This window comes from Habropoda laboriosa, unplaced genomic scaffold (genome assembly GCF_001263275.1).
Source record: "Habropoda laboriosa isolate 0110345459 unplaced genomic scaffold, ASM126327v1 scaffold87, whole genome shotgun sequence".
NCBI lineage: Eukaryota > Metazoa > Arthropoda > Insecta > Hymenoptera > Apidae > Habropoda > Habropoda laboriosa.
In genome coordinates, this window is record NW_017100209.1 from 1037483 (window position 1) to 1064213 (window position 26731).

General features: G+C 38.5%; 1 protein-coding gene across 1 annotated transcript in view; it reads left to right on the forward strand.

Moving 5' to 3' along the window:
- Positions 1-23850, forward strand: part of LOC108570703 (ABC transporter G family member 22) — a 36629-nt gene extending 12779 nt beyond the window's left edge. Inside the window, exons 3-11 of the mRNA XM_017932600.1 lie at positions 2458-2563; positions 7363-7463; positions 7927-8182; positions 8962-9132; positions 12265-12386; positions 17596-17803; positions 21209-21423; positions 22167-22375; positions 23655-23850. Of these exons, the coding sequence (XP_017788089.1) occupies positions 2458-2563; positions 7363-7463; positions 7927-8182; positions 8962-9132; positions 12265-12386; positions 17596-17803; positions 21209-21423; positions 22167-22375; positions 23655-23850 (1584 nt within the window). The remainder of the gene's footprint in view (positions 1-2457; positions 2564-7362; positions 7464-7926; positions 8183-8961; positions 9133-12264; positions 12387-17595; positions 17804-21208; positions 21424-22166; positions 22376-23654) is intronic.
- Positions 23851-26731: the final 2881 nt, after the last annotated feature.

Consider the following 26731-nt stretch of genomic DNA (forward strand, 5'->3'; position numbering starts at 1 on the left):
GTAAATATTAATTAATTTTAATGTCAATAAAGTTTTATAGTTTATTAAATAAAAATAAATATGTAAATATATTTTTGTATTCTGTTCTAATGCTTCCGACTCCTTTAAATATTAATATTTGGTGAAATTTTGGTTCTATACTGGGTGTATTTTTGATAATTCAAATTGTTTCAGGTTTATTATTGTCTATACATTATTGTCCTAATGTTGATTATGCTTTTTTAAGTGTTATTCATATTATAAAAGATGTAAATTCTGGGTGGTTAATTCGTTTAATTCATATAAATGGTGCTTCGTTTTATTTTATAATAATGTATATTCATATTAGTCGTAATATTTATTATCAATCATTTAAGTTGATTCATGTTTGGATAATTGGGGTAACTATTATGTTTTTATCAATAGCTACTGCTTTTTTAGGCTATGTTTTGCCTTGAGGTCAAATATCATTTTGGGGTGCTACGGTTATTACAAATTTATTATCGGCTATTCCTTATTTGGGTGAGATATTAGTTGAATGGATTTGAGGTGGATTTTCAATTAGTAATGCTACGTTAAATCGGTTTTTTTCGTTGCATTTTATTTTACCTTTAGTTATTTTTTTGTTAGTTGTTATACATATTTTTTCATTGCATTTAACTGGTTCATCAAATCCAATGGGTTATAATAGAAATGTCTATAAAATTTATTTTCATCCTTATTTTACTATTAAAGATATATTAATATTTGTTTTAATTTTATTGTTTTTTATATTTTTAATTTGTCAATTTCCTTACTATTTAGGAGATCCTGATAATTTTAAAATTGCCAATAGTATAATGACTCCGGCTCATATTAAACCTGAGTGGTATTTTTTATTTGCTTATTCAATTTTACGGGCTATTCCTAATAAATTGGGAGGGGTTATAGCTTTGTTAATATCAATTTTAATTTTGTATGTTATGCCATTGTATAATAATTGTATTAAATCAAATAAGTTTTATCCATTAAGGCAATTATTATATTGGTTTTTTATTAATAATTTTATTATGTTGACTTGGCTAGGCAGGCAAGTTATTGAATATCCTTTTATTGTATTAAATGAAATTTTTACATTAAGTTATTTTTTATTTTTTTTTTGTTTGCCTTTATCTTATATTTATTGAGATAAAGTTATTAATTTTTAGTTAATGAGCTTGAATAAGTGTATATTTTGAAAATATATTATAGAAATATAATTTTCTATTAACTTAGATTTATAAATACTTCTTTTATTAAATAAATATAAGTTAAGTAAATTAATGTAAGAATTAAGAAGTATGTTCAACATGTTTTTATTAAAATATCATAGCGTATCCGAGGGAGTACTCCTCGGATTCATAAAATTATTAATATATGAAATGTAAGTATAATATAAAATATTATTGAATTTATTGAATAATTAAAAAAGAATATAGTTATAATAAATCTTATGAATACAATTCTTGAGTATTCTGATAGAAAGATTAATACAAAAGGCGGCTGCGACGCTTTATCGTAATTGATTTAACGATCACGATTACGAGCGGACCGGTGCATCCCCGGGGGTACGTGTCAGATGGTAATAATAGACACAAAGTGGCCTGGATGTTACGAAACGGAAATGCACGTCCACGCCGCCGGCTTTTGCTTACATTGCTGTTTAATGCGTAAACGGGGCCATGGTGGCGGCTTCGGTAAAATGGCGGCCCTCGTCTCTTCCGCAACATTCATCCTTATACTCCTTTCTATTCCCTTCTTCCCATTGTCTCTTTCCTCTCGTCCGGTCACCTTTCTCCGTTTAGTTTTTTCATTGCAAATGGGATACAGTTTCTATGGCGTATCGGGAAGGTGCCATTTTTCAATGGATAGAAATTGTGTCATCTGGTGTCTTCGTGAAACTTCCTCGGGAGCACTTTTAACCCTTAATTAGTCACGTCGAATCGTAGTGACACTATAGAGATTCCGTTTTCTTATTATTCCACCATTTTAGTCTGCTAAAATTGCTTCTTCTCTTGGTTAAAAGATATTAATTCAAATTTAAATAGGAAACGAAGATAGTTGTTCCTTAAGAGCCTTGTTTCTCGTGAAACGTCTTATCTATTTAAATCTCTCGGTTCAAACGGAGCCAACGGAATAATTAACCCTTCGATCACTGAAATTTTGCACGTTTGCAAAAATCGCACCCTTCTGTTCAATCAGATCGCAGTTAATGCGTTCAAATGCGAAAATCAGACGTGCAAATTAAGCACACTGCTACAATACTTTGGCGCAAAATGTAAAAGCTAGTGCTCGAAGGGTTGAAGACCGAGACAGATCTGCCAAAAGAAATCTACCGAACCGCAGGAAACCAGAATGAAGCCTGAGTGATTTCATATCGTCGACAGATAATTTTCTCCTCTTCCCATTCCGTTTTTATGTATTTCTCTTAATGTTATTCCTGTTATTCGTTGGTTACAGTACCAGGCGAGGCTCAGGCTTCCGGACACGTTCTCGCACTCCCAGAAGATGCAGTGCGTGGATCATATCATCGAGGTCCTCGACCTCGCGGCCTGCCAAGATACCAGTGAGTATAGATCGAACGCGATCGATGGATCGTGCCAAGCTAACGCGTAGCGGGGCCAGTACGTGGCGGCCTGCTTTTCAACACCGCGGTGTCTCGTTTTATGGGGATTTTCTGCCTTTTATTTTTCCACTTGTGTATTTTTTCCCCCTTTTCCCCATTATTTTTATATTATTTTTCTGCCCTTGTTCCCCATTTTAAAAAATTTCTTTCTCTGCCCCGTTTATTCTTTTTTTTGCCCTTTTTCCCATTATTCTTTTCTTTATTTGTTCTATGTGATAAACGAAAGGGCTTTTTATAGTGGACCGTGTTTGAAATTTATTTCATGTCAGAGGATATCCTGATAATTTTTATTTTGTTATTTCACAAGAACTTATTTGGTTGATAAATTTTATTCGCTATTGTGAAAATTTGCAGCAACGAAGTCGGGGACAGTGTGTGACGAAGGAAGCAAGTTCAATTTAAGAAATTTGTTAGTACGTGGTTTATGCAATTTTTATGTAGAATATTTATTATAATGGCTGTTATTCAGTGGTCAGATTTAGTCACACGTATATAGACGTCGGACCAATCGAGATTTTAGTGCTATAATTATGAGCATCGTAAATGTTCAAGTTACAGTTCCAGTGTATATTTAAATTACTGGATTAAAACTGCCCGCTGCTGCACCGTTGCAATTTTCTGCAACTAAATGTGTGATTTCACAACGAATATACACACGCATTCCCCAATTTCTGCCAAGCTTCAACATTTATATAACGAAAGGAGAATTAATAATGCGGTTGCCGCGTGCGGCATATTTAATTACGTAACGTTACCGCACGCAATAATATATCGACATTTAAATAACGAATGAGATTTACAAACGAGAATAATTCAATTACAGATTTGCATATCCTGTCGTTTGTAATTCGTAACGTTCCCTGGCTTTTCAGATGTTTCAGAGAACTTCCCCGTTTAACTTTTGCAATTTTTACATTTTCAAAGTTAGACACGAAAAGATACTAAAAAGTTTCTTACTCTAGTATTTATCCGTTGAAAAACGTTCCTTCCACTGTCGTTAAATCATTCCAGTTACCTTAAATGTAGCGTATATCAAAAGTTCATAGACTCGGGTTGCAAAAACCTTCAATTTACATAATTTGATATTTTCCTTTTTAATTGAAACAATTTTTATTACACTCACACACATATCACACTTTCCTTTTTATTATCTTCCATTCCATTGCAATAAATTATTAAACTAAAAATCCAGGCTTGAAAATTTCTTAAAATTAGACAAAAAATAAATAAATAAAATTTCTAAACTCAGAGTCAGAGAAATTTTGTTACAGACAATATTAATAGTCTAATATTTGAAAATTATTGTCGCAGACAAAATTGCTTGAAATTAGACCCAGAAAATAAATAAACAAAATCACTGTACTCAGAGTCAGAGACTACTCCTCAGGTATATCTCCAAATCGTTGCAGTACAAATCCATACGGCAGAAAATACTGTACCGCCAGGAATTTCTCCAAATTCCCTATCCAGATCCTCGGAAGAAATTCAATCTTCCCCGATCTCCGTTCGATCCAGCTCGAAGATCAAAGATCGTGTCTGTCAGGGGATCGCGAGAACTGGGACGATCGTGCGCGTAAATTCGCTGTAATTTGTTTATAGACGCTGGACGGAGGAGCCCGTTAACGATTTACGACTTCCACCGGTAAGAAACGGGCCACAGAGACGGCGCATCCTCCCCGTCGTCGTACTCGTCGTTGTTGCCGCGATTTTGATTGACGATTTCCGCGATCGTAACTCATTCACCTCTCGCTATAAAACCGGACGAAATCGTTTGTTATCGGTATATACGCCGGATTTCTCTCGATCGTTGCAACGATCCGTATGAAAACGCTTTGAAGTCGCGTTCACGAGGATTTACTCGATTCGTGCCCGGTTTCCATGAAAGTTTCCACCGCTCTTTGGTGAAAATCGATCGTTCGATTTGGTTTCTCGATCGGGGGATAATGAACGGTTTGCGAAATGATCAAAAGTAAAAATTTCGTCTGGTACGTTCGTTGCTTTTTTTTTTCTTTTCTTTAGTTTTGGGGAAATTTGGGATCTCTGAGTGGTTTATTCTAAGTTTCTTATATTCTGAGAAAAATTGGGCTCTTTAGAAGTAATTGAAATTAAACTGCAAGTTTCAGATTTTGGTGTATTTGTTTATTTGGTTTCTGTGAAATTTGGGGATTTTGCAAGTTTGTTATTGTCTGAGAAAAATTGGGATCTTTAGAAGTAATTGAAATTAAACTGCAAGTTTCAGATTTCGGTGTATTTGTTTATTTGGTTTCTGGGAAATTTGTGGATTTTAATGGAAGATGTGTATTAACTGAAATTAGGTTACAAATTTCAGGAAACTAATGGTTTCTATTTTAATGTAATTTCTCGTATGATTTTTTTGGCTCGTAAAGTGAGTTGCAGAATAAACGAACGGCGCATAGTTTTACTTACGGAGAGGAAGGAAAAATGCAATTTAAATATTTCATCAGCTCTTGGAAATCTGTGCAAACGGTGTGACACGAGTCAAATATTTATCGATTTTCTATTTAAATAGCTACCATGTTTCATGGAAATCAGTGTGTGCATAATTCCCGTGTAAATGGCCGGTTGAAAATCAGTGTGTGCATAATTCCCGTGTAAATGGCCGGTTGAAACACAGAAATCAACGCAACATAGTGGTTAAATGTTTCTCAAGAGGGAAACTCGAAATTATGAAAACCTAAAAAAAAAATCAATTTTTACCACTCCATTTAAAGTAAGAGAATAATATACAATACGTTCAATTTAACACATTTCAAAAATTCTTCGTCCCACTCAGCCATAAAAATTTTTTAGCCCTTTAACAATTCTTCCTCGTCGATAAAAGAAGAAGAAGCAATTCAAACTGAAAATCCTTCTTTCGTACCCTCGCAAAATTGTTTCCATCACTTTTCCGCATGATCGAAAAATTCAAACCGTACTTCGAACATAGAAAAACACGAAACATTTCCCAGTGGAAAAGGAATCAATCTCTCGTGTTGCAAAAAACGAACGCGAAAATACGAGGAACGGTGTTTTCCCCCGTTCCACATTACCGGATAAATGAAACAAAACAGAAAAAAAAAAAGGAAAGAACGGAAGGTTGCAGAAAAGCGATCTCGAATCACTATAACGAGAACAGCGTTTTTATCCGACACGCGCATTGTTTTGTATAACGATGCAAAAAAAAAAAAAGAAGCATTTTCCTCCCTCCATCTCTCTCATCTGCTTTCTTTTCTCTCTCTGTTATTTATTTCTCCATTTTTAGACGCGTCGTTTGACCGACGCGTATCGTCATTGATGAACCACCGATCAATTTTTCCCCGTTTAATCGGACCCCGACCGATCAATTCCGGGCTGAACTTTTTCGAACACAGGAAATGCCACAGGTTTGTCGCGTCCCGTAATCCAATTTCGAATCGTTTGATCGGCAACGCGACCAGACGGATGAAACAATTTTATTTTTTTCTCCCTCCTCCACCCTGCTATCTCCAAAAGAGGTGTGGAACGAGAATTTTCATTGATTCCGTTCTGCACGTTAATCCAGAAAACTCGCGTTCATATCGAATTTCGATGGCACTCGCGATGAAAACAGCCGCGATAACGGAAACGTTATTAAGAACCTGGAGAAATTCGATTGTTCCGTGATAAAATCGTGGAACCAACGAATCTGTGTAGTTTGGTATTTTGTCAATTTTCGGGGTGATACGTTGAATTAGCGTTGATTTGGCTTGTGTTCTGATTTTTCGGGGGATTTTTATGGAATTTGTTGCTGTTACTTTCTATGGACATTTTTGTGGCTGGTGTGTTGAATGTAGCGTGAATAAGATTTGAGGAATGTGTAGTAAAATGCACTGGACGAAGTAATTATAATGGAGAAAAAGAGAAGAAGATCGGGTTAGCTATCATTATGCTCTGCGAGCTCTTTCTTTTGAATTTTAAGTAAACAATTGATTTTTAAGAAACATTCAGGTAACAAAAATGACCATTAAAAGAATTATTTGTATTTGAGACACTCGTATTGCAAACCCTGTTTCAAAGTCTTTGTTAAAATTTGCACAGAAAAAGACACTGAAAATTCTCAACTTTTCTATCGTACCAATTTTCGTCCCAAAAATTGCACAGAAAATTTCGAAATTTCGAACGCCTTTAAGGTTCTCCAAATCGTGCGCACAACGTCCTCTGCATCGATATCTCTCTGAACGGTACTTATCAGTCGATTAAATCGAGACACCCAGTGCAGAGCAGGGCGAAGCTTTTAAAATATCGCGCACCTTGCATCCCAATTATTTCGAGCGGCGTATTTTTAACCGGCCTGCTCGTCATCGTATCTTTTGCGCGCGAATTAAGGTATCCACCTCCGTCGCCGGATGATCGCGGCTACGTCCGCCAATTAGCGTTAATTAATTGCGAACGAGAGATAATGGCAGGCTAAAGATTCGCCTTCATATACAGGGTGTCCCCGGTATTATCCTCCGGCGTTTTTCTCCTCGATGCTAAATGTAAGAAGAAACTAGACAGAAATTTTACGTAGTTTGGATCATTTCTTTTTTTAATCGACAGTAGAGAAATTTGATACTTTTGCCCAGTTCCAGTGTTAGAAAAGTGTGAGAATTATTGAGTATTCGTTTTTAATTTTTCGATAAATTTATCGTTCACGAGGAAACAAGGTGAACACCCTGTATATGGCTACCTGTGCAACTGCAGTTTCTTTCATCCTCTTTTTCTTTCCCTCCGCTTTGCAGTTATCGGGGATTACACGAAACGAGGACTGTCCGGCGGTGAGAAGAAGAGGACAAGCATAGCCTGCGAGCTGCTCACCAATCCGTCGCTGATGTTGCTCGACGTAAGCTCTTTAGTATTATTGATTATGGCGTCAACCGGCGATATCGCTGTCTTGGCGCAGTTTTCAAATTTTCTGCCAATTTTTCCTCGAGATAAATTACAGTCCCGAAGGCAGAAATACTGATATACAGTAGACACACTCGATCATGAGTGTGTTTTAACGTTGAATCAATTTTAATTTTTGATTTGCGAATCTGAAGAGTTTTCCTAATACTTGAGATTTTCAAAAATCTCAATTCTAAATTCGAATGAAATTTAAAAATCAACGTTTCAATATTTGATTTAAAAATCAAAGCTTCCATATTGAATTTAAAAATCAAAGCTTCGATGTTAAATTTTAAACTCGAAGTAAATTCGAAAAGAATATCTGCGCCAAGGGAATAAAAATTCTCCAAATTCTTACTCCTGAAGAAAGTATAGAAAAAAGGAAGGGAAAGGAGATTAACGAGGAGGATGTTGTTCAGGAACCAACGAGCGGGCTGGACTCGCATTCGGCACAAGCGCTGATTTCACGACTGAAGAAATACGCGGAACAAGAGGGCAAGAGCATCGTGGTGACAGTGCACCAGCCCAGTTCCAGGATGTTCCACAGTTTCAGCAAGATCCTGCTGTTGAGTCACGGCCAAGTGGCGTATTATGGACCCACAGCGAACATCGGCAGGTTTTTCTCCACGATAGGACTTACGCTGCTGCCGCACTATAACCCCGCTGATTTTATACGTGAGTAACGAAACTGAACGCCACTCTGAACTGCCTTTTTAGAAATAGCAAAATCTTTGATATATTTCAATTCACCGGACTATCTTGGGCAAATTATGCTCGTTTGCAAATAACTTGAACACTTTCAGCGCGGATACTTTGCAGTGCTCTACCTGAGACCTGGCAATTTTTTTTATCACATTTTCATTACTTATTTGTCCTTAGAAATGATACGGAAGACGTTTTATGATGGAAGATATTTTTGAATTTTATTTCTTCACTTTCTGTTTCTTATCACTCAGCTTGTGATCTTATTATATCAACCATGCTGAGAGTGTTGGCAAAAATATCCATTTTTTTCACGAATCTTCGTAACCAATTACTAATCTTGTAATTAAAAGTTATATCGATCATCGTTCAAAACTACTATACAGAATTGACTGGAAACTTTTGCTAACAAGAAAGAGTATTCAAAATTAGCACAAGTAGAAATGGGTAAAAATTGAAATATATACAAATCAAGTATCCCACAATTTCCCAAAAACACGAAACGAACGTTCCAATCCTCTTCCCTTCTCTCGTCTAGAAAATAAAAAAAAAAAGAGAATCCCCTCGCTAAAACACAGCCCTATTTTATTGTAAACGAACTTCCTCTTAAAACAGTTCCACTGAGTGGTTGGCGTGTGCACGCGCGAAAATTCCCTTCCGTTCCATCGAAAGCGTTGCAATTACTCCAACTACTTTAACTCGCCAATAACAGTTACGGGAGGGTTTCACGGTTCCCTTTCGGATTGTTCCAGTGGAGCAAATAAAGGGGCCAGATGAGGTTCGGGAGCGTATCGTGGCCGCGGCGAGGAACGCGAGACAGGGACCTGACTGCCCGCCGGAACTTCGTCCGGAGTATAATCCCAGCCAGCATCCGCTCTGCGACCATCTGATCCATTATCACGAGCACCACATCAGCCACAACGGTATTGCATAGTGCTCTCGACCGGTCTGCACGCCTAGGGACTATCGCGGATACATCGAGCTGGAATAGTTGCGGTTCCGGTTCAGCCGCTTAAAACTCGGGGATCGGCCTCGTGAACGACACACACGTATATACATACACGTACACACACGCGAGCGCGTATATACAGGGTGTTTGTGGGTCAACGTGTATACGAGACGATTTTTGGTATTGGAGATCGGGTTCGGAGAGATGAATTATGTGGAGAGATTCCGTGGGTTTGGTGAAGGAGAATTTTTTGATTTTCGGGATCTTTGGGATCTTCTGATCAACTGGTTTGGGAGAGATGGTGAATTGTCTGAAGGATTTTCGTTGGTTCGATGAAAGAGAATTTTTTGGGGAAATTATGGTTTCGTATAGTGATTGTTGTTGGGAATTTCATTTTTTAGAATTTTCTGGGATTTTTCGATTAATTGGTTTTGGGATCGATGATAAATTATGTAAAGGATTGTCATTGGTTCGATGAAAGAGAATTTTTTCGGGAAATTATGGTTTCGTATAGTGATTGTTGTTGGGAATTTAATTTTTTAGAATTTTCTGGCATTTTTCGATTAATTGGTTTTGGGATCGATGATAAATTATGTAAAGGATTGTCGTTGGTTCTTTGGAAGTGACGTGGTGCAAATGATTATTCGGTAAAGTGGGTAACAAAAATATATTTATTTAAACGTAATGCTTAAACTAATTTCAAATGTAAACTATATGATGCGCGTGCAGAGAAGCTCTACCACAAAAGGCCTCGTGCCTTTTTCGGGGCTCCCTTAAGTAGCCCCTTTTCCCTGGGAAAGTCCCAGAAAGCGTGGAGGCGCGGGCAATACTCTTGTCCTCGAGGACGAAGAAACTCGGAGATGTTTAGAAAAACATATCTCGATTCTTCGCCTCGAGGGCCAAGAGTCGCCAGGCCTAAGTGCGTGGCCTCCCCGTGGCGGTCGCCACAGTTCGATGAAAGAGAATTTTTTGGAGGAAATTATGATTGTTGTTGGGAATTTAATTTTTTAGAATTTTCTGGGATTTTTCGATTAATTGGTTTGGGATCGATGAAGAATTATCGGAAAAATTTCCGTGGGTTCAATGAAGGAATATTTTTCGGAGAAATTATGGTTTCGTATAGTGATTGTTGTTGGGAATTTCATTTTTTAGAATTTTCTGGGATTTTTCGATTAATTGGTTTGGGATCGATGAAGAATTATCGGAAAAATTTCCGTGGGTTCAATGAAGGAATATTTTTCGGAGAAATTATGGTTTCGTATAGTGATTGTTGTTGGGAATTTCATTTTTTAGAATTTTCTGGGATTTTCTGATCAAATGGTTTCAGATCGAAGATGAATTATCTGAAGGATGTTTACGGGTTTGAGGAAGAAGAATTTTTTGAGGAAAACAATGATTTTGTATAGTGGAAGTTGATTGTAACGAATGTTATTCGAGATTTCATCTTTTTATACAGAATACTTTTTTGTTTTATCGATTCAGCGGTTTCGTTTTCAATATTGGAGGGATGTTAGTCAATGGTAAAATGTGAACGAATTAGAGATTGTACTTTTTATTGACATGGTTTTTCATTGGGAATATCAATTCGAAAAATAAGTCTGTTACAAACTTTTCTGTTTTATTAGTAAAGTACAAATCAATTATAAATATCAATCCAAAGTAGAACACAATTGCGTTCAATTAAATTAAGTCTAAAAATTGAATTTTAACAAGAACAAATACCAACAGAATAAACATTAACGCTTTCAATCTCGTCCTTGTCAATATTCACACAACACTGAATCGCAGTTTCAAAATTCCCCACCGAAAGAACTTCAACAAATAAAAAATACATTTGAAAAATTGAACAAAAGTATCAATACACAAAATCCTACAACTGACCTCGTTACAACGTTACATTCTCCTCAAAAGAATCCTCCAAATTCTCACAGAAAGTAGTGACAGGCTCGTGGCCTAAAATCGTCCAAAAGAAAAAGTAAACAAATGGAGAAATAATTCGCCAGGCCTGTTCGTGACATAACGTGTTCGTTCGCCGCGAAATAAACACGTGTTCCCTAAGCTCGAGTCTCGTCGTGGTTCGCAATGAATGCGAATCATTGTAGTCTGTAATCAGCGAATAGCGCGTTCCTCGAGATACGTGATATCTCGCTCGGCCGAATAGTTCCTCCGGCGTCGATTGATTAACGGTTTATAAATGGACGCGCGAGCAATAACACGGGGATTTTTTTAGCTAGCCAAGAAGTGTGTCGGGCCGAGGGGGATGATTCTTTCGTTCCTCCCGTCGCGAGCAAGCAAAGGTCGAATGTTAGAGAATCGAGAAACTGTTCGATAGGAATGGTCGTTGAATATTTGCTATCCTTGTATTTCACACGATTCGATGTACTAGATGAAAATTTTTGCATTTTTTGCGAAGTACATTCAACCCTAATTTCTGTGGAATTTAAGTTCACCATTTTGGTTCACCGTTGTAAATCAAACCTAGAAGCTTGTGACTTTTATTTTGACTATAATTGAGATGATTTAGGAATACTTTTCATTCATGAAAGTTCATATTTCCAAGGTTTAATTTTGGTTTTGAAAATTTTTGCAATTTTTGCTAAACACATTCAACCCTAATTTCTGTGGAATTTAAGTTCACCATTTTGGTACCGTTGTAATTCAAACCTAGAAGCTTGTGACTTTTATTTTGAATATAATTGAGGTAATTCATGAACACTTTTCATTTATAAAAATTCACATATCCATGGTTCTGTTTTATTTGAATACAATTAAAACTGAAAGTAGAAGGAAATTTTTTGTGGTACCATTTCACTTTTCATTCATAAAAGTTCACATTTCCATGGTTCTGTTTTATTTGAATACAATTAAAACTGAAAGTAGAAGGAAATTTTTTGTGGTACCATTTTTGCATATAAATTGAGGGTAGAATGCAATCTTCTATTCTTCTTTCCCCTTTAACACGATCTTTGTATGAATTGAAAAAACGAGCACGGTAGTTTTTCCTTTTATTTCTCTTGCGATGTGACGTTTCGAGCTGGTAAACGTTGAGGGAAGGAAGATACGTTCGAAGCTTGTCTAGCCCTTTCATTGTGTCGATGATTTACAGTGAAGGAAGACGAAGGTCGTACGCTGTGGTTGGACACACAAAGCCATGCCAGCAGCAGTGCCAGTTCTGCGGACGACGACTACGCCTGGCAGTGGCCCACCAGTTTCTGGTCGCAATTCAAAGTGAGTACCATTTTGCAGACGTTTCCAGTGGTTGGACGTTAAGACACGTGGAAATTCGATTCTTTATCTCGTCAAATAAGATGTAACAAACTTTCGAACAGAGCTTTCAGAGAGAAAAGAAGCATTCTTTCATCTTCAATTTAACCCTTTAATCCCAGAATCTTTGTTGCAGTCAGAAAGAAGAAAAATACTTCAAAATAGAAATATTTATTTATTTATTTACGAAAGCAAATGCATTACACAGTGTGCAACAAAAGTTTCCTTGCTCCGAGTTTAATAATTTATTATGATGGAATGGTAGACAGTAGGAAAGAAGTTATCTTGGAAACTTGCGTTGCATACAAAAGACGAAACGAGGAAAGTAGGAGGAAACAGTAGTAAAGCTGAATATACTTAAGAATTTCTGATACCGACACGAATAAATTGCAATACAGAGGTAACATTTCTTGAAGAATTTCAATCACGTTGTAGAGGCTAGCTTTTTTCCTTCTTCTTTTATCAGGAAAAACGCGAAAATTGCACGGTTGATTTCGCGAGGGAACGGCGGCGGAGGTAGTAGTATGTAGTAGTTCACGCTTCAGAAGGCCGAAGAAGCGTGTATCGTTAAGGAACGAATTGAACCGGACTCGGTTCCGTTATTTCTCCAGAAGAAGTGACGTCAGTTTAGCAATTGAAAACAGAATCGTCACGAGATCGTCCCGCGTGATGCTCCGGTTCTCGTTAACTTTCTGATTTCACTTCCCCTGCCGCTGTTGCATACGACGACCCGGCTTGAATATTTCCCCTGCAGCCGCGTAACCTCTGCATTCTGTCTCGCCAGACGTGTGTGTGCACCGTACGAGAATATTCAGAGGGAAGAACTACGATGGAAAAAGTGTGCTTTCGAAGGAGGAATAAATTGTGATATTTTTAGCTATTGGAGAATTTGGTGTTGTATAGCACTTTCGTAGGGCTCTTTTTGTATTTTCAAAGTGAGGCTGTTAAGGAAATCTGGATACTCGGTGTATTTGGATACTCGAGTAGCAGTGGAATTCGGATTTCAACTTTGAATAGTGGAACTATTCGAATATTTGAGATTTACGAAATATTCGGCGTAATCCGAAATTTAAACACTTTGAGTATTCGAATTTATAAATTTTCCGAATTAGCAGAGTAAGGAATTCATATTCGAATGATTCCGAATCAAAAAATTTGTGTTCGAAATTATTCAAATTGGTCGAATCTTTCGAATAAAGAATGCATATTCCAAATTATCCGAATAGAGTATTCATATTCCAAATTCTCCGAATTATTAAAATTATATTATTCGAATTATCCAAATGAAAAATTTGTATCCGAAATCATCCGAATTAGTCGAATTTTCCGGATAAAGACTTCATATTCGAAGTGATCCGAGTGAAAAATTCGTGTTCTAAATTATTCAAATTGGTCAAATTATCAAAATAAAGAATTCACATTCGAAATCATCCGAATGGAGAATTCGTATCGCAACACGAGCTTGTAAAACGACCTGATATCTAAATGGAAAATATCCCCACGTTCACAACGAACAACGATAAATCACAGGGAATAATGTTAAAAAGACGAAAAACCAAGGATTTCCATGTGTGCAGATGTAAAAAAAAATAGCCGGTGTTAGCAGCCACATTCCATAGCGTAAACGACCATCGTGGAAATTATGTAGGGCAACGAGACGGCGTTGATTTCCTCGGAAACAACGCGTGCTCGCCTCGAATTGGCCGTAAGACACGCGTCGCGAGTGGAGAGACGCTTGAAGGAGAGATCAAAAAGTTCGATTGCATTGCGCGCTTAATAGAGCATGCAACAAGTAATATGAAAATTTAGATGAGTGGTCTGGTATGCGAGTCGGCTGAGATAATAGGGGAGGGAAAATGGAAATGACATCAGGATTCAAGTTTAACGCGAGCATTAAATTCGTATCGCCAAGTCCTCGGCGACGCTTATCTATCTTGCTGGCTCTAAACGCGTTCCAGATAACATTCAAGGTGTTCCATGGTATTTCTTCCAATCTTATTCCTCGCGGCTTATCGCGCCTCCGGCATTTTCTTCCTCCCCAGAAGACGTTTCTGGGGTAATTCTTCCTTGCTGGAGCAAAACTTTCCCCGCGAGAACATCAGCTGCTGCGAGGTGAAGTAATTTTCTCGTGTCAAACGTTAAATGGATTTATTTTCAATTTTTTTCGTGTCTTTCGAATATCTTACGATAAGGGGATGCACGTTGTGGATACGAAGTTTGCAAACGGAATAAGGTTCAAATTTGCACTTTTTTTTAGATTGTAAAGTAAACAGAGTAGTTTTGACGGAATTTTTCACGAGTAACACGATTTGTTAATTGATCATTTTTTAAAATTTGTTTGTCAAATCAGATTAATTCGCGTGTGAATTTTAAAGGAACCAGGTTTAAACTTGTACTTTTTTTAATTTTAACGAAATTTTTTGATAGATTAACGGGATTTGGATGTAGGGTGTATGCAAGGAATGAATAACAACAGATTTCTCGGTAATTGTTCACTTTATTTGTCAAATTTCATTAATGTTACATTTCTCTTTACAACTATTCCTTAATTATGCACAGAACCTACCAGAAAGCAGCAGAAAATAATTTTTCTTTCAACCTTAGTACTTAACTCGAACCCTTTCAACCCTAGTATACACGTAAACGATAATATGCTATTAATTCAACATCGAATATGGCAAATCTCAGTTCGTTCAATCATCCTCATTCACTCGTACCAAAATTATCCTTAAAATTCAAGATATCGACGAACTTTACATTTGCACCCCTCACACTTAAAGTAACAACACAAATGAAATTTCTCAGTTTCACTCGTCCGAACAGTCAATAGACTTCACTCGTTAAAACTGAAACAAAAATGTGAAAAAAAGCGTGTTCCAGGGAATTCTTTCGTTCCAAGCCTCGCCACAGGTGAGACGCGTTACGAAAAAGGGTTGAACTCTCGCCGGTGCGTTGAATCGCGAGCTGAAACGCGGCTAGGCGAAGAATAGCTCTTCTGCTCGGGTAAAAGTGATGCAAGTTTCGAGATGCGTTCGCACAAAGCTTGCCAACAACAGCGTGCACCGGTCGCGGTAATTATCCGGATATGGCAAATCACGTAAATGCGACCTGGTTCACCTTTCTGCGCGCCTCTCGATCCTCTTTCGCGACGCTCCTCTCGTCTCTTTCATCTTCGCGCGGTTTTCCGGACAGAGACACCCTGTAGATCGGTTCGAGGAGTACTGGGTTTCGTCAGGATCGTACTTCTCGTCGTTCTGATTGAAAAGGTGCAATTTACAGTCCGATGGAAGGCGTTTTCAGGGTACTTTGGCTGCTGGTAAATGTTCTGTAATGAAGAATTTCGTGGTTTACAGTAAATTTTTGTAAAATTCTGCTGTAGAATTTGAAAAGTCTATCATTTGAAATCTAATATTATTAGAATATTATATTGAAAAATCATTTTTCTATAATTTGCAAGATGAAAATTTGATAGAATTTCCTTGTATCTTTCTGTCGATGAATAATTTATCGATAATATATAATAGTACTTGTTCGTAGGATTCTTTTAAATAACCCCGTCACAGAATTCCATTTCTCGATAACAATGTTAAATTCCAATTTCATAAAATTGTACAATACAACACCTTCCAAAAAAGAATTCATAAAGAATTCAAAATCACGTTTCTGCAGAATTTATAGTCCGACTGTACATCGACAAATGAATCAGCGATAAGAAGGATGAACAAGATTAAAATTTGCATAAGATTTCTCGTGTGATTGTTCCGGCGCAGCGTTCGGATCGATCGATCGATCCGATCCAGTGACGGTTAATTGAGTAATTAACGATATCGAGCCGGTACTCGTTACACGGTTAAACGACTCTTGTGCACATAGTTGTAATTTAAAGAGGCCTTCGAAACCAGCATTGTGAAACTTTGCGTTCTATTTCCTCACGGCCGTTGATATAATTGAGCTGCACCAAAGAGGTGTAGCGAGCAACCTTGCATTGTGACATTGTCGCTGCACGGGGGCAGCGGTTTCTGTCGCGTATACGTGCACCGCGATTAATAACCGGCTGTGTACATCACCGGCGATCGTCTGTGACTCTTTGATGAAGTTTTTAGAATGGTAGCTTGCGTCAGGAACAATCAGCATTCATCTGTGGTTGTTGCACAGTCTTGGAATTGGAGAAACTGATCAGATTTCTGGGAAATTGATCCTATCGAAGGAAAATTGGAGGATTTTAACATGGGATTCGAGTTGAAGGGATATTCGAAAATTTTGGATATTTCGGTATGAGAAAAATTGTAGAGTTTTAGATATTTCGGTAGAAGGAAAATTGGAGGATTTTGGGGATTTAAATGCGAGGGAATTTGTTAAATTTGGAGATTTGAAAGAATATTTGAAAATTTTTGGTATTTCGGTGTGAGAAATATTTCTGAATTTCAGATGTTCGAGTAGAAGGAAAATTAGAGGACTTCTGGGGATTCTAATATGAGGGGAATGGTTAAATTTGAAGATTACTGAATTTTAGGGATTCTAGTATGAAGGACATTGTTGAATTTGCAGATTACAGAATTTTAAGGATTGTAATACGAGGGAAATTGTTAAATTTCGAGATCACAGAATTGTAGGTGCTCGAATATGAAACAGAATTATGAAATTTTTGGTATTTTTGGTAACAGAAGCAAAACGACAAAATTTCTGACATTTCAGCATTGAAGAAATTGCCAAATTTCCACTGTAAATCAAATTACAGTGTTCCAAATCTTCCAATATAGAGAAAATCTCCAGTCTCCAATGCAAAGCAAATTACAGAGCTCCAGATATTCCAATTAGACCCTCACGATAACTTCCCAAATCTTCCACAATCCCCACTCGTAAAAAAAACTAAATTTCCCAACGTTGAAAGCTCCAAATCTTCCCCCCAAAATTTCTCCGCATCTCTCTTCATGTTTCCACGAAAAAAGCAAAAATCTACAATTCGTATGCAAAAAGTTTACTTTCGCGATCTGCACACGCTAAATTTCCCAGCTGTTTGCAAGCTTCAGTCTCCCGAAAATTTCTCTGAAAGCTCTCGTCACATTTCCACAAAAAAAAAAAAACAAAGAATCTACAATTCTACCTTTAAAAAGTTTCCTCTTTTCGCGACGTGCACACGATTCAACGTCGGGTTCGCCCGTTGGTGTTTCAGGTATTATCAGAAAGAAACTTTCAAGAGGCACGGCCACGAATGCTGTCTCGTCTGAATTGGCTGCAAACGATAGCCCTCGGCTTGCTCGCTGGACTGCTGTGGCTAAGGCTTCCCAGAACCGAAGCGGCACTTCACGACATCCAAGGCTGGATGTTCTTCAGCACCACGTACTGGATGCTGTTCGCGCACTTTAGTGCACTCTCCAGCTGTAAGTCGACTCTTCTTTCCATGTGCATTCGCGTATCAGACTTTGTAACACGGGTAAACTAGATTCTCGTTGCACACACGGTGCTTAAAAAAGAAATTTTCACACTTGCACCGTCTGCCATAAGTATTTGCTCGTCCGTATTTTTTTCTTTTTGCAAAATAAATTAGATCCTTGACTTCCTTGCTAATTGAGTCTGTGATAAGTATTACATTTGCTCGTCTATCTTTTTTTTTTTTATTAGAATTATTAATCTAATTTTTCACTCACGTTTTAATTACATAAAGGTTCACATTTGGAAAATCGCTAATGGTGCAGTTTGACTCGGTTGGTAATAAATTCTTCATTTCTTTGCCGATTTAATTTATTCGTTGAAATAGAAAATATTGTGAACAGGTAGGACACGTAGAGATTTTTTCGAAACACCGCGTGTATAGAAGTTTATCTTAATTGAATGCAACGATGAATATTCCTGAAGCGATTAAACAAATTTTACGTTCACCTGTTATTCATGAAAAAGCCGTTTCCGATTAGTTCCTCGTTTTTGCTACGTAGCCTATGTAACTATAAGCGCTACTTACTCAGGCATGTAATAAATTGCATCGATATTCGTGTAATTACCATTGGAGCAAATTGATATCGAGGAAGTTGGACGAAAGATCGAACCGACGTGGAGTAATCTTCGGTTGTTTGAAAATTGAAGAAAAAACAAAGTAGCGAGAAAGTTTCGCAACCTTTGACGAAGTAACTGGAACAAAAGTAGACGATACTACAGAAAGTTCGTTCTGCAATTAACGGAACTCAAACATCGAAACATCTAGACCGATCAACTAACTTACCTACCCTTGGTAAATAAACTACCACCTCGTCAACGTTCCTCGAGAATCTCAATTTCCGACAAATCTTGTCAAACAACCGTGCAATCAGCGTACCTGCGAACCCTCCTCAAGATTAAAGGGGAGACGTAGCGAAGTTGAACGATAAAAATTCTCTAAAATATTCCCCTCGCTTCTATCGATGAAAAAATAAAACCTTCAGTCGCGAAGAAAAATTCTCCAAATATTTCCCTCACTTTTCTTCTTTTATCACCTGTCGATAAAAATGGAACTTTCAGCGTTAGGAAGTTTCACGTGAAACATTCTCGCGTTATTTTTTCAACGGTTACTTCTTCCTTTATTTTGTCCGATTTTTTGTTCAAGAAGTTTGATTAAAAAGAAAATAGAAAAAATCGCAGAGACGTGAGACGAAAAATGTTCGGAGGTGGTGGTGGTGGCTGGAACCGATTGCGCAACACACGCGGAGAGCCAGAATACGAGGTAGATTGGTTAATTGAGCGACGACGACGTGACGCTCTAAATCGGCCATTCAGCCGAAGCTGGTTTTTTTTTATTGCAAAGATTTGCAAAGGACCAGAGGAACGGTCAATCAAGAACGTTAGTATGTAGGTCGCGCCGTGACCCACTTACCGTCCAGCACGGTAATTGAGGGCCCTTTTGTCAACACTCGCGTAAAACGACCGTGACGAATTTCAGACGGGGAATGAGACTGTGTAAAAGGATGCTGGCCCACGTCAGAGGGCTGCTTAGAAGTTTGCTCGTGATGGAAATTCTTTCTCTTCTGTTCGATCGACGAAAAGGTTCTTCTGCTTCTTGTGGAAGAAGATTCGATTAGACAGAGGTACAGAGGATGGTTGTGGAAGTAGTGATTAGTATAGTTGATTGGTCGTTATTGAAGCAGACAGGAAATTGATTTGGAATTTAGTTGGTTTTCCGTCTTTTTCTGAGCTCGATGACTTAGGTGAAGAAGAGATCTTGTAAAGTAGGCGAGAAGAAGATCGTCCAGCAAAAATAAAGGAGGCAAGACGTTGAAAAGATTGTACGATAAGAAAGATTGCTACAGTTCATTTTCTATTTTCTTTGTGACCTCATTTCTTAGCAATTTTTGGCGAATTTTTTGAGGTTCAAAAGAATGTAACTGGGAGAAATTCAGTATCCAATAACGAAGAGAAATGAAAGAATTTATGCATCGAAAATATCGATTACAAAGAGAAGAAGATTGAAAATTGTGAAAAAGTGGTAGAATCAGGCAAAAACATTTCTGCCACCGGACATCCAGCATCTTCTAATTTCAAGAGCCTTCGGTAACAAAATCTGTTTGATCTCGAAACAGTCTAATCTCTCCTAAAATTACCAGAGCTAATCCCCAACAATTCACACTACAGACTTGCACCTTTTTTTCTCAGCGGGCATAACGCAGCAAAGTGCTCCATCGAGCAAGCGGAGTGAGCAGAAACGGACGTATTGTCAGACTGGCGGGATAAAGGTGACAAATCGCCGGGAACAAAGGGCAGTAAACGATAAAACGGAAAAGTTAATAGTCACGAACCTATTTTAGGAGTCGCATAACTTAGCCATAGACCCAAGTCGCATGGCTAGTCGCGCGCGTTTTACAGTCGTCGTCCCTTATCCCCTGCAGAAAGTGAAATGGCCTGGCATGAGACGCTAAAAGCGAGCTCGAGAAAGGGACACGCCGGTCCCTGTCGAGTTGTAAAACCGATTTTAGCATCCTCTTTGATTCCCTCTCCCTTCCAATCCCTTCCAAACGTTTCTTCCTAACATCCCCTTTCTCGTTCCCTCTTCTTCTTCTTCTTCTTCTTCTTCTTCTCGTTGTTCTTTGCTTCGTAGTGTCGTCGTGTGCCTTCTCTTCTTCTTCTTCTTCTTCTTCTTCTTCTTCTCGTTGTTCTTTGCTTCGTAGTGTCGTCGTGTGCCTCTTACCGAAAGGTCGAAGCTCTGTTTTCCCAGGGATTTTCGACAGATGAGTTTATTCGACGGTGGAGGAAGGGACCCTCTTCGTTTTCTTCGTCGATGTGACGCGAATGAATGGCGTCCTGAATTGGATTCCGACGGGGTTGGTACACTTTTGGCGGAATATTCAAATGTTCCATCGTTCTCGTGGATTCTTTTGGAAATATTGCTGTCATATTTTTAGATTAATTTTCTTCCCTTTTGTTTTAGTGCTCCAGGGAGATGTTGAGGTAACTTTGCAATTTTTTCTGAGGACTGTTTGGAGTTACAGTGATTTGCTATCGTTCTTCTAAATGTCTTTGGAAATTCTAATATTTTTGAATTCGTCTTCCTGTTTTAGGGAGACACCGAGGTGTCTCTTCGAATCTCTCTTGTATTCTTCGTCGATATTCCCGAATTCAAAGTCAAATTCACCCTTCCAGCAATTTCCACTTCATCGAGTAATTATCTTCCAAGAAACAGCGACGAAACTGTCAAAGTCTCTCACCAGCTTCTCAACAGTTGTTGCCAAGGAACAAATTACCGTCACTCAAACTTCACCGTGTAATCCCTAATTTCCGCGAGTTATCGGCGAAACTAATGGAAATAAAAATTTCTGTTACAGTTCCTCCAGAACGCGAGGTTATCAACAAGGAGCGGCTGTCAGGATCGTACAGGCTCTCGGCCTATTACCTGGCGAAAATGATCGGCGAGCTGCCGCTTACGATTACACTGCCCGCGGTCTACCATATCATTAGTTACCCGATGTTGGGCTTCCACAGTCCGGCTGTTTTCGTCACCCTGCTGGCGTTCCTCTTACTCAACACCGTCGTCGCCCAGGTACACCTCTTTCTTTTTTTCGTTTGATAACAACCACGTGTGTATGTGTATACATATATCTAGCGCACGCAATATCGCGATTTTTCTCCTCGTTTTCTCCTTTCTCCCTTCGCTCTAGCCAGCCCTCTCGACACTGTCCACCTACGGTCAATACTAAGTCATTGTAGCATGAAAAGCGGCCGCGATTTACTTTCAAAACCACCTACCTATTGACGGAAATGAGTAACTCTCGCAGTTTCACAACGCGACAGCGTGTAATATGGCGATCGAATCGCTCTCCCTCTGTGTACTTAACGAATACAAACAATGAACGGTGGAAAGAAAATTTGAATAACACTTGGACAGCTTTTTTTTTTAAGATTAATCGAAACACTCGCGATTCGAGGCAAATTTTTGCGAATTTAGAAAAATTGAAAAATGAGTTATATATGTGACGTGAAAATGATGAAACGAGATTTTATAGGTGTCCAAAAATTTGTTATGAAAGATACTTTTTTTCAGGATTAATCGAAGCGATTCGAGGCAAATTTTTGCGAATATTTCTTTAGAACTTTCACAGAATCTGAGAATTTAGGGAAAATTGAAAGAATGTTTGAGAAGTAAATGTAACGGTGTGATGTGAAAATAACGAAATGGGATTTTATAGATAGAAAGATACTCTTTTTTTTTAAGATTCTTCGATTTTTCGTCGTTGTTACAAAATTGCAAAGGGTTACGAGGAGTTTCTTATTGTCTATTTTCAGAGTGTGGGATTCTTCGTTGGCGCGTGCTGTTTAGATCTCCAGGTCAGCATAACAGCGTCCGCGCTTTACACGCTCGCGACACAACTTCTCGGTGGTTATTTGGCGACGGCGGTTCCACCGTGGCTCGCGTGGGCCAGGTACGCGAGCATGGTGCACTACGCCTATCAGAACATGCAAATCCTGGAATTCGGCGTCGGCGAGCCAATCACGTGAGTAAAAACTTAGTGTACAAATTTTTTTCATCCTCAGGTTCGGGCTTGAAATTTTAATGCAATATCACTGTATAGATTTGAAAAGACAATTAATAACTTTAGTGGATTGAAAGTTTAAAGTACTCCTTAATCAACCCTAGAAAGCCCAAACTATTGGAAGATTTCATTCAGTTTCAATTTTTCAAAAGTAAACGCAAGTTCCTTTATTTAAAATTGCTCTCTGATACAAAAACAGACGATCGAAGATTAAAGTCCAAAATTTTGAGGACAATTTTCACCCTCTTTTCAGCTTCCTAGGGTTGAAGTCGAGTCTACGAAAGTAATTGCGGTGAAATTTGAGGAATTAACACCTGATACATTCCACCAACACAAATAGACGTTCGAACAGAGTGGAATGAGCGGCTTGCAGAACCCTAGTAAAAATCGATCCCCCAGCCAGTTGTCAGTCGAGGCGGCTCTAATTAACTTAAAGGAACGTCGCGTATAAATGACAAATGAACCTGAACCGCGACACCGCGCATGCATCATTCAGTGTTCAAAGTCTAACCGCCTTCAGACCTCACACGTTAGGAGGACGCGTGAATTCCTCGAATAGGATGTCATATCCCGTTCAACGACAACGCGTTAATCCGATTAAGTCGAAATTGATCTCTTCAGTTTCTGCGGAGACTGTCGGATCGTGGCGATAAAAATTAGGGCTGGGAACGAGGATAATCGAATTCGATGTAAAATTAACGGCTGGTAAAATTGTACATTTTACCTTCAGGTATTAACGGATTGAAAAATACAAACTGAAAATTAAATATGCTTCTGTGAAAAAATTTCATCGAAAATTGTGAAAAAGTAGAAGATGAGACATTCTAAAGGTGTTTAAGCTTCTTTTGTATTCTCGAGTGGTTTCACCTGAATAACAAATTGTCTAATAATTTCAAACTGCATTTCTATGCTACATGAGAACCGAATAAAAAATTCTCTAATAAAATAATTTAGTTATACAAAGAGGTTCAACTTCTTTTGTATTTTTACCTGCTTTTCTGTGCTAAACGAGAAGCAGATAAAAAATTCTCTAATAAAATAATTCAGTCGCGCAAAAGTGTCCAACTTCTTTTGCATTCTGAAATAATTTTCAGGTGCGTTTCTATGCTAAATGAAAAGCAAATAACAAACTAATTCTTGAAATTCTTTTACACTCTCGAACAGTTCCAACCACGTTTCTCCGCTAAATAGAAAAAAAAAGAACACCCATTTAATTGTAATTTTCCCTGTTGACTCGCAGATGCTCGCAGCCAAGCAAGTTCTCAGAGTGCAGGAACGCGACGACGATACCGGTGTCTGCGATACTGGAGAGCCAGGGTGGCGCCAGGGGTTCCGGTCTTCCATTATGGGCGAACACGGCCGTCCTCCTGGCGTTCCTCGTCATATTCCGCACCCTGGGCTACCTGGTGTTGCGCTACTATCGCGTGCCCAAGTGAACCGGCTGACCAGGGAGCTTAGCCCGGCTTCAAAACTGCCGCCACATCCACGACTGGATCGACGGGCGTCGGGACGGCATCGCCACGCCAACGGGAACACGTTCTCGTCGTCTTAAAATCCCATCGTTCACCCTTCGTTTCGTCACGGCGACCGACAGAGTAGCTCGCGGGACCGGCTGACGAGAGAAGAACGCGAAAGTTTATTTTTCCAGGAGAAGCTCGGTCGTCTCAACCTTTCACAGGGGACGACCAATCGATTGGAGGTGGTTCTAAAAAGATTCTCACCCTGCATGGATATATATACACACGTACACACATGACGACGAGGGAAACCACGTTTCTTTTTCGGGGGTACGTGTCAATTTTAGGGTGAAACTTAGAGTGAAAACTTGGAGAGAGTAACTCTCTGATAGACACGTACTCTTTGAATTTCGAGAAAAATCTAATTAACATTTCTCCATCGCGCCGAAGGAAGGTTCTATCTCGTTGCATAGAAGAATTAAACGGACATGTTAGATTCTTTTGAGAAGTGAGAGAGAGAGAGAGAGAGATGAAAAGTTGTGTGGTTATGGATTTGGTTAGGAAGTGTGTATATTCGAAGTATAATATGTCCAACTGAGTTTCTCTTCTCGGGTTTCTCTTCTCAGGACCACCTGCCAATTAAACCGATAACCGCTATTTTAATTACCGAGCGATTAGCGACTATTTTTATTAATTGTACACGCATCTCGCAGAATAGAATACCTCAGATAGACACAGGGAACCAGCGACCTAAGCGAAACGAGGGGTTTTAGGTGGTTTAAAAAAAATATGTTTAGACGGGGGATAGGCGAGCATATCGATGGTTTTTTTTTTCCTTGCTCGTTCCCGATGGCGAACGGCGACGAGTATGAACGCGGCGCGTGCGGACGCGTCACCGAGAGACTTGGCGAAGACTATACATAAGATTGTACACGTAGATATCACGTGGCGTAAGAGGAGTATATAAGAGAGAGAATGAACGAGGGAAAATGAAGCGAAAACACTTTTGTTTTAATTTCTTGCGGCAACAAGGGTATAACGACAGAGCAGAAGGTGTACATGATATGTGTGTGTATGCTTGCGTGCGTGCGTGTATATCTGAGCGTGTGTGTACATTAGCGAAAGGACGAACGGTGAAACGAGAATGAATGGAAAGAGCGAATGAAAACTGTAGGGTGAGAGAGAGCCATTTTTTCGTTTATTTTTTTTTTGGAAGAATCGACGCGACGTCGAGACGTCGCGAAACCGACTGAAAACAAAAATATATACGACATACATATACGGACACATTTGTACGACGAAACCGTTTCTTACACGCGAAAACAGAGGGGAAAAAAGGGGATAAAAACAGAAATAAGAGGGAACCGTGCATACTACACAAAAGGCAGAGAAATGGGGAAAGAAAAATGTCAAACGAAACAACCAGCATGTTGAATCACCCACATACACAACAGCGACAAGAAACACTTAGGCTTAAGAGAGACGTAAGAAGAAGAAGAAGAAAAAAAAAGAAGAAGAGGAAAAGAAGAAAACTTTTTGAGAGAATCGTTCTTAGCGACTATCCACGTTTTACTTTTTACTTTTATTACCGCTGAATACAATCTACCGCTAAATCTAAGACGACGATATTCGCCCGTAGCTGGTAAGGTGGACAAGAAGCTGCTGCTAATTCTTACTATAACTACTACTACTACTACTACTACTACTACCTACTACTACTACTACCACTACTACTACTACTTAGTACTTTTTATTAATCGGAGAAGAAAAAGTGAACGCTGTAAAAGGCTGCGTGAAAGAAAAGTAAGGAATAGTATCGAGCGAGAAACGAACGTTCGTATTAAATATATTAATGTACATACATACATATATCGACACGTATATTTATGTATTTACATATACATATATATATATACACACACACATATATATATAGGCTGCCAATTTCGATCGATTTGTAGAAAGGGGAAAGCGGGAGGGAATCGTGAGATTAAAGAAGAAAGAGGTACACGTGTGCAGAGTGAGAATGAGGAAAGAATGAGACTTCTGATGAATACACGAATTTCACAAAAAAAAAAAAAAATTCGAAGGACAATGAAAGAGAGAGAGAGAGATATGTTTAATAGCAATTAGTAATTGTTCAACGTGTCACACGTGCGTCGCCGCGAGCAACGAGATATATAAAATAGATACAAGTTGAAGAATTGCTCGAGAAGAAGGGGGTGGAAGAAAAATAAAAAGAAGAAGGGGAAGAAAGAAAGAAAGAAATTACGCGACCGTGAGAAGGTTCGTGAAACGTGGTCTCTTCTTAGTAGCTTGGCTATGGCTGAGAAGATCCAGGGAGATCTGAGTCTAACCTTAGAACGTTTGTTGGTCTCTGACACGTATATGTATAACTCTATGTGATGTTTTTTCTAAGGAGCTCGACGTGTTTAGAAGAAGAAAGGCGAATAACGGGGATCCAGAAACGAAACGAAACATTTAGACGAGCGGTGTAGTAATTCATTGGCTACCTTGTGTATATAGAAATGATATATATATATATATGCATATATATATATATACATATATACATACAAAAATATTATATATATAGAACTATAATAATTATTATTATCATTATCGCATGTACAATGTGAATCACGGACTGAACGAGGAGGCATGCGACGCTTTTCTTTTCTCTTTTCTTTTTTTTTTAACTTCATTCTTGTACATGCACCGACAGGGAGAAAAAAAGCGACATATATACACCGATCACAGAATATATATCTATATATATATATGTATGTATACAACACACGCAAACGTAAAACAACAAGAACAACAATTCTACGTGTACAGTGCTCTATTATCCGGAGAT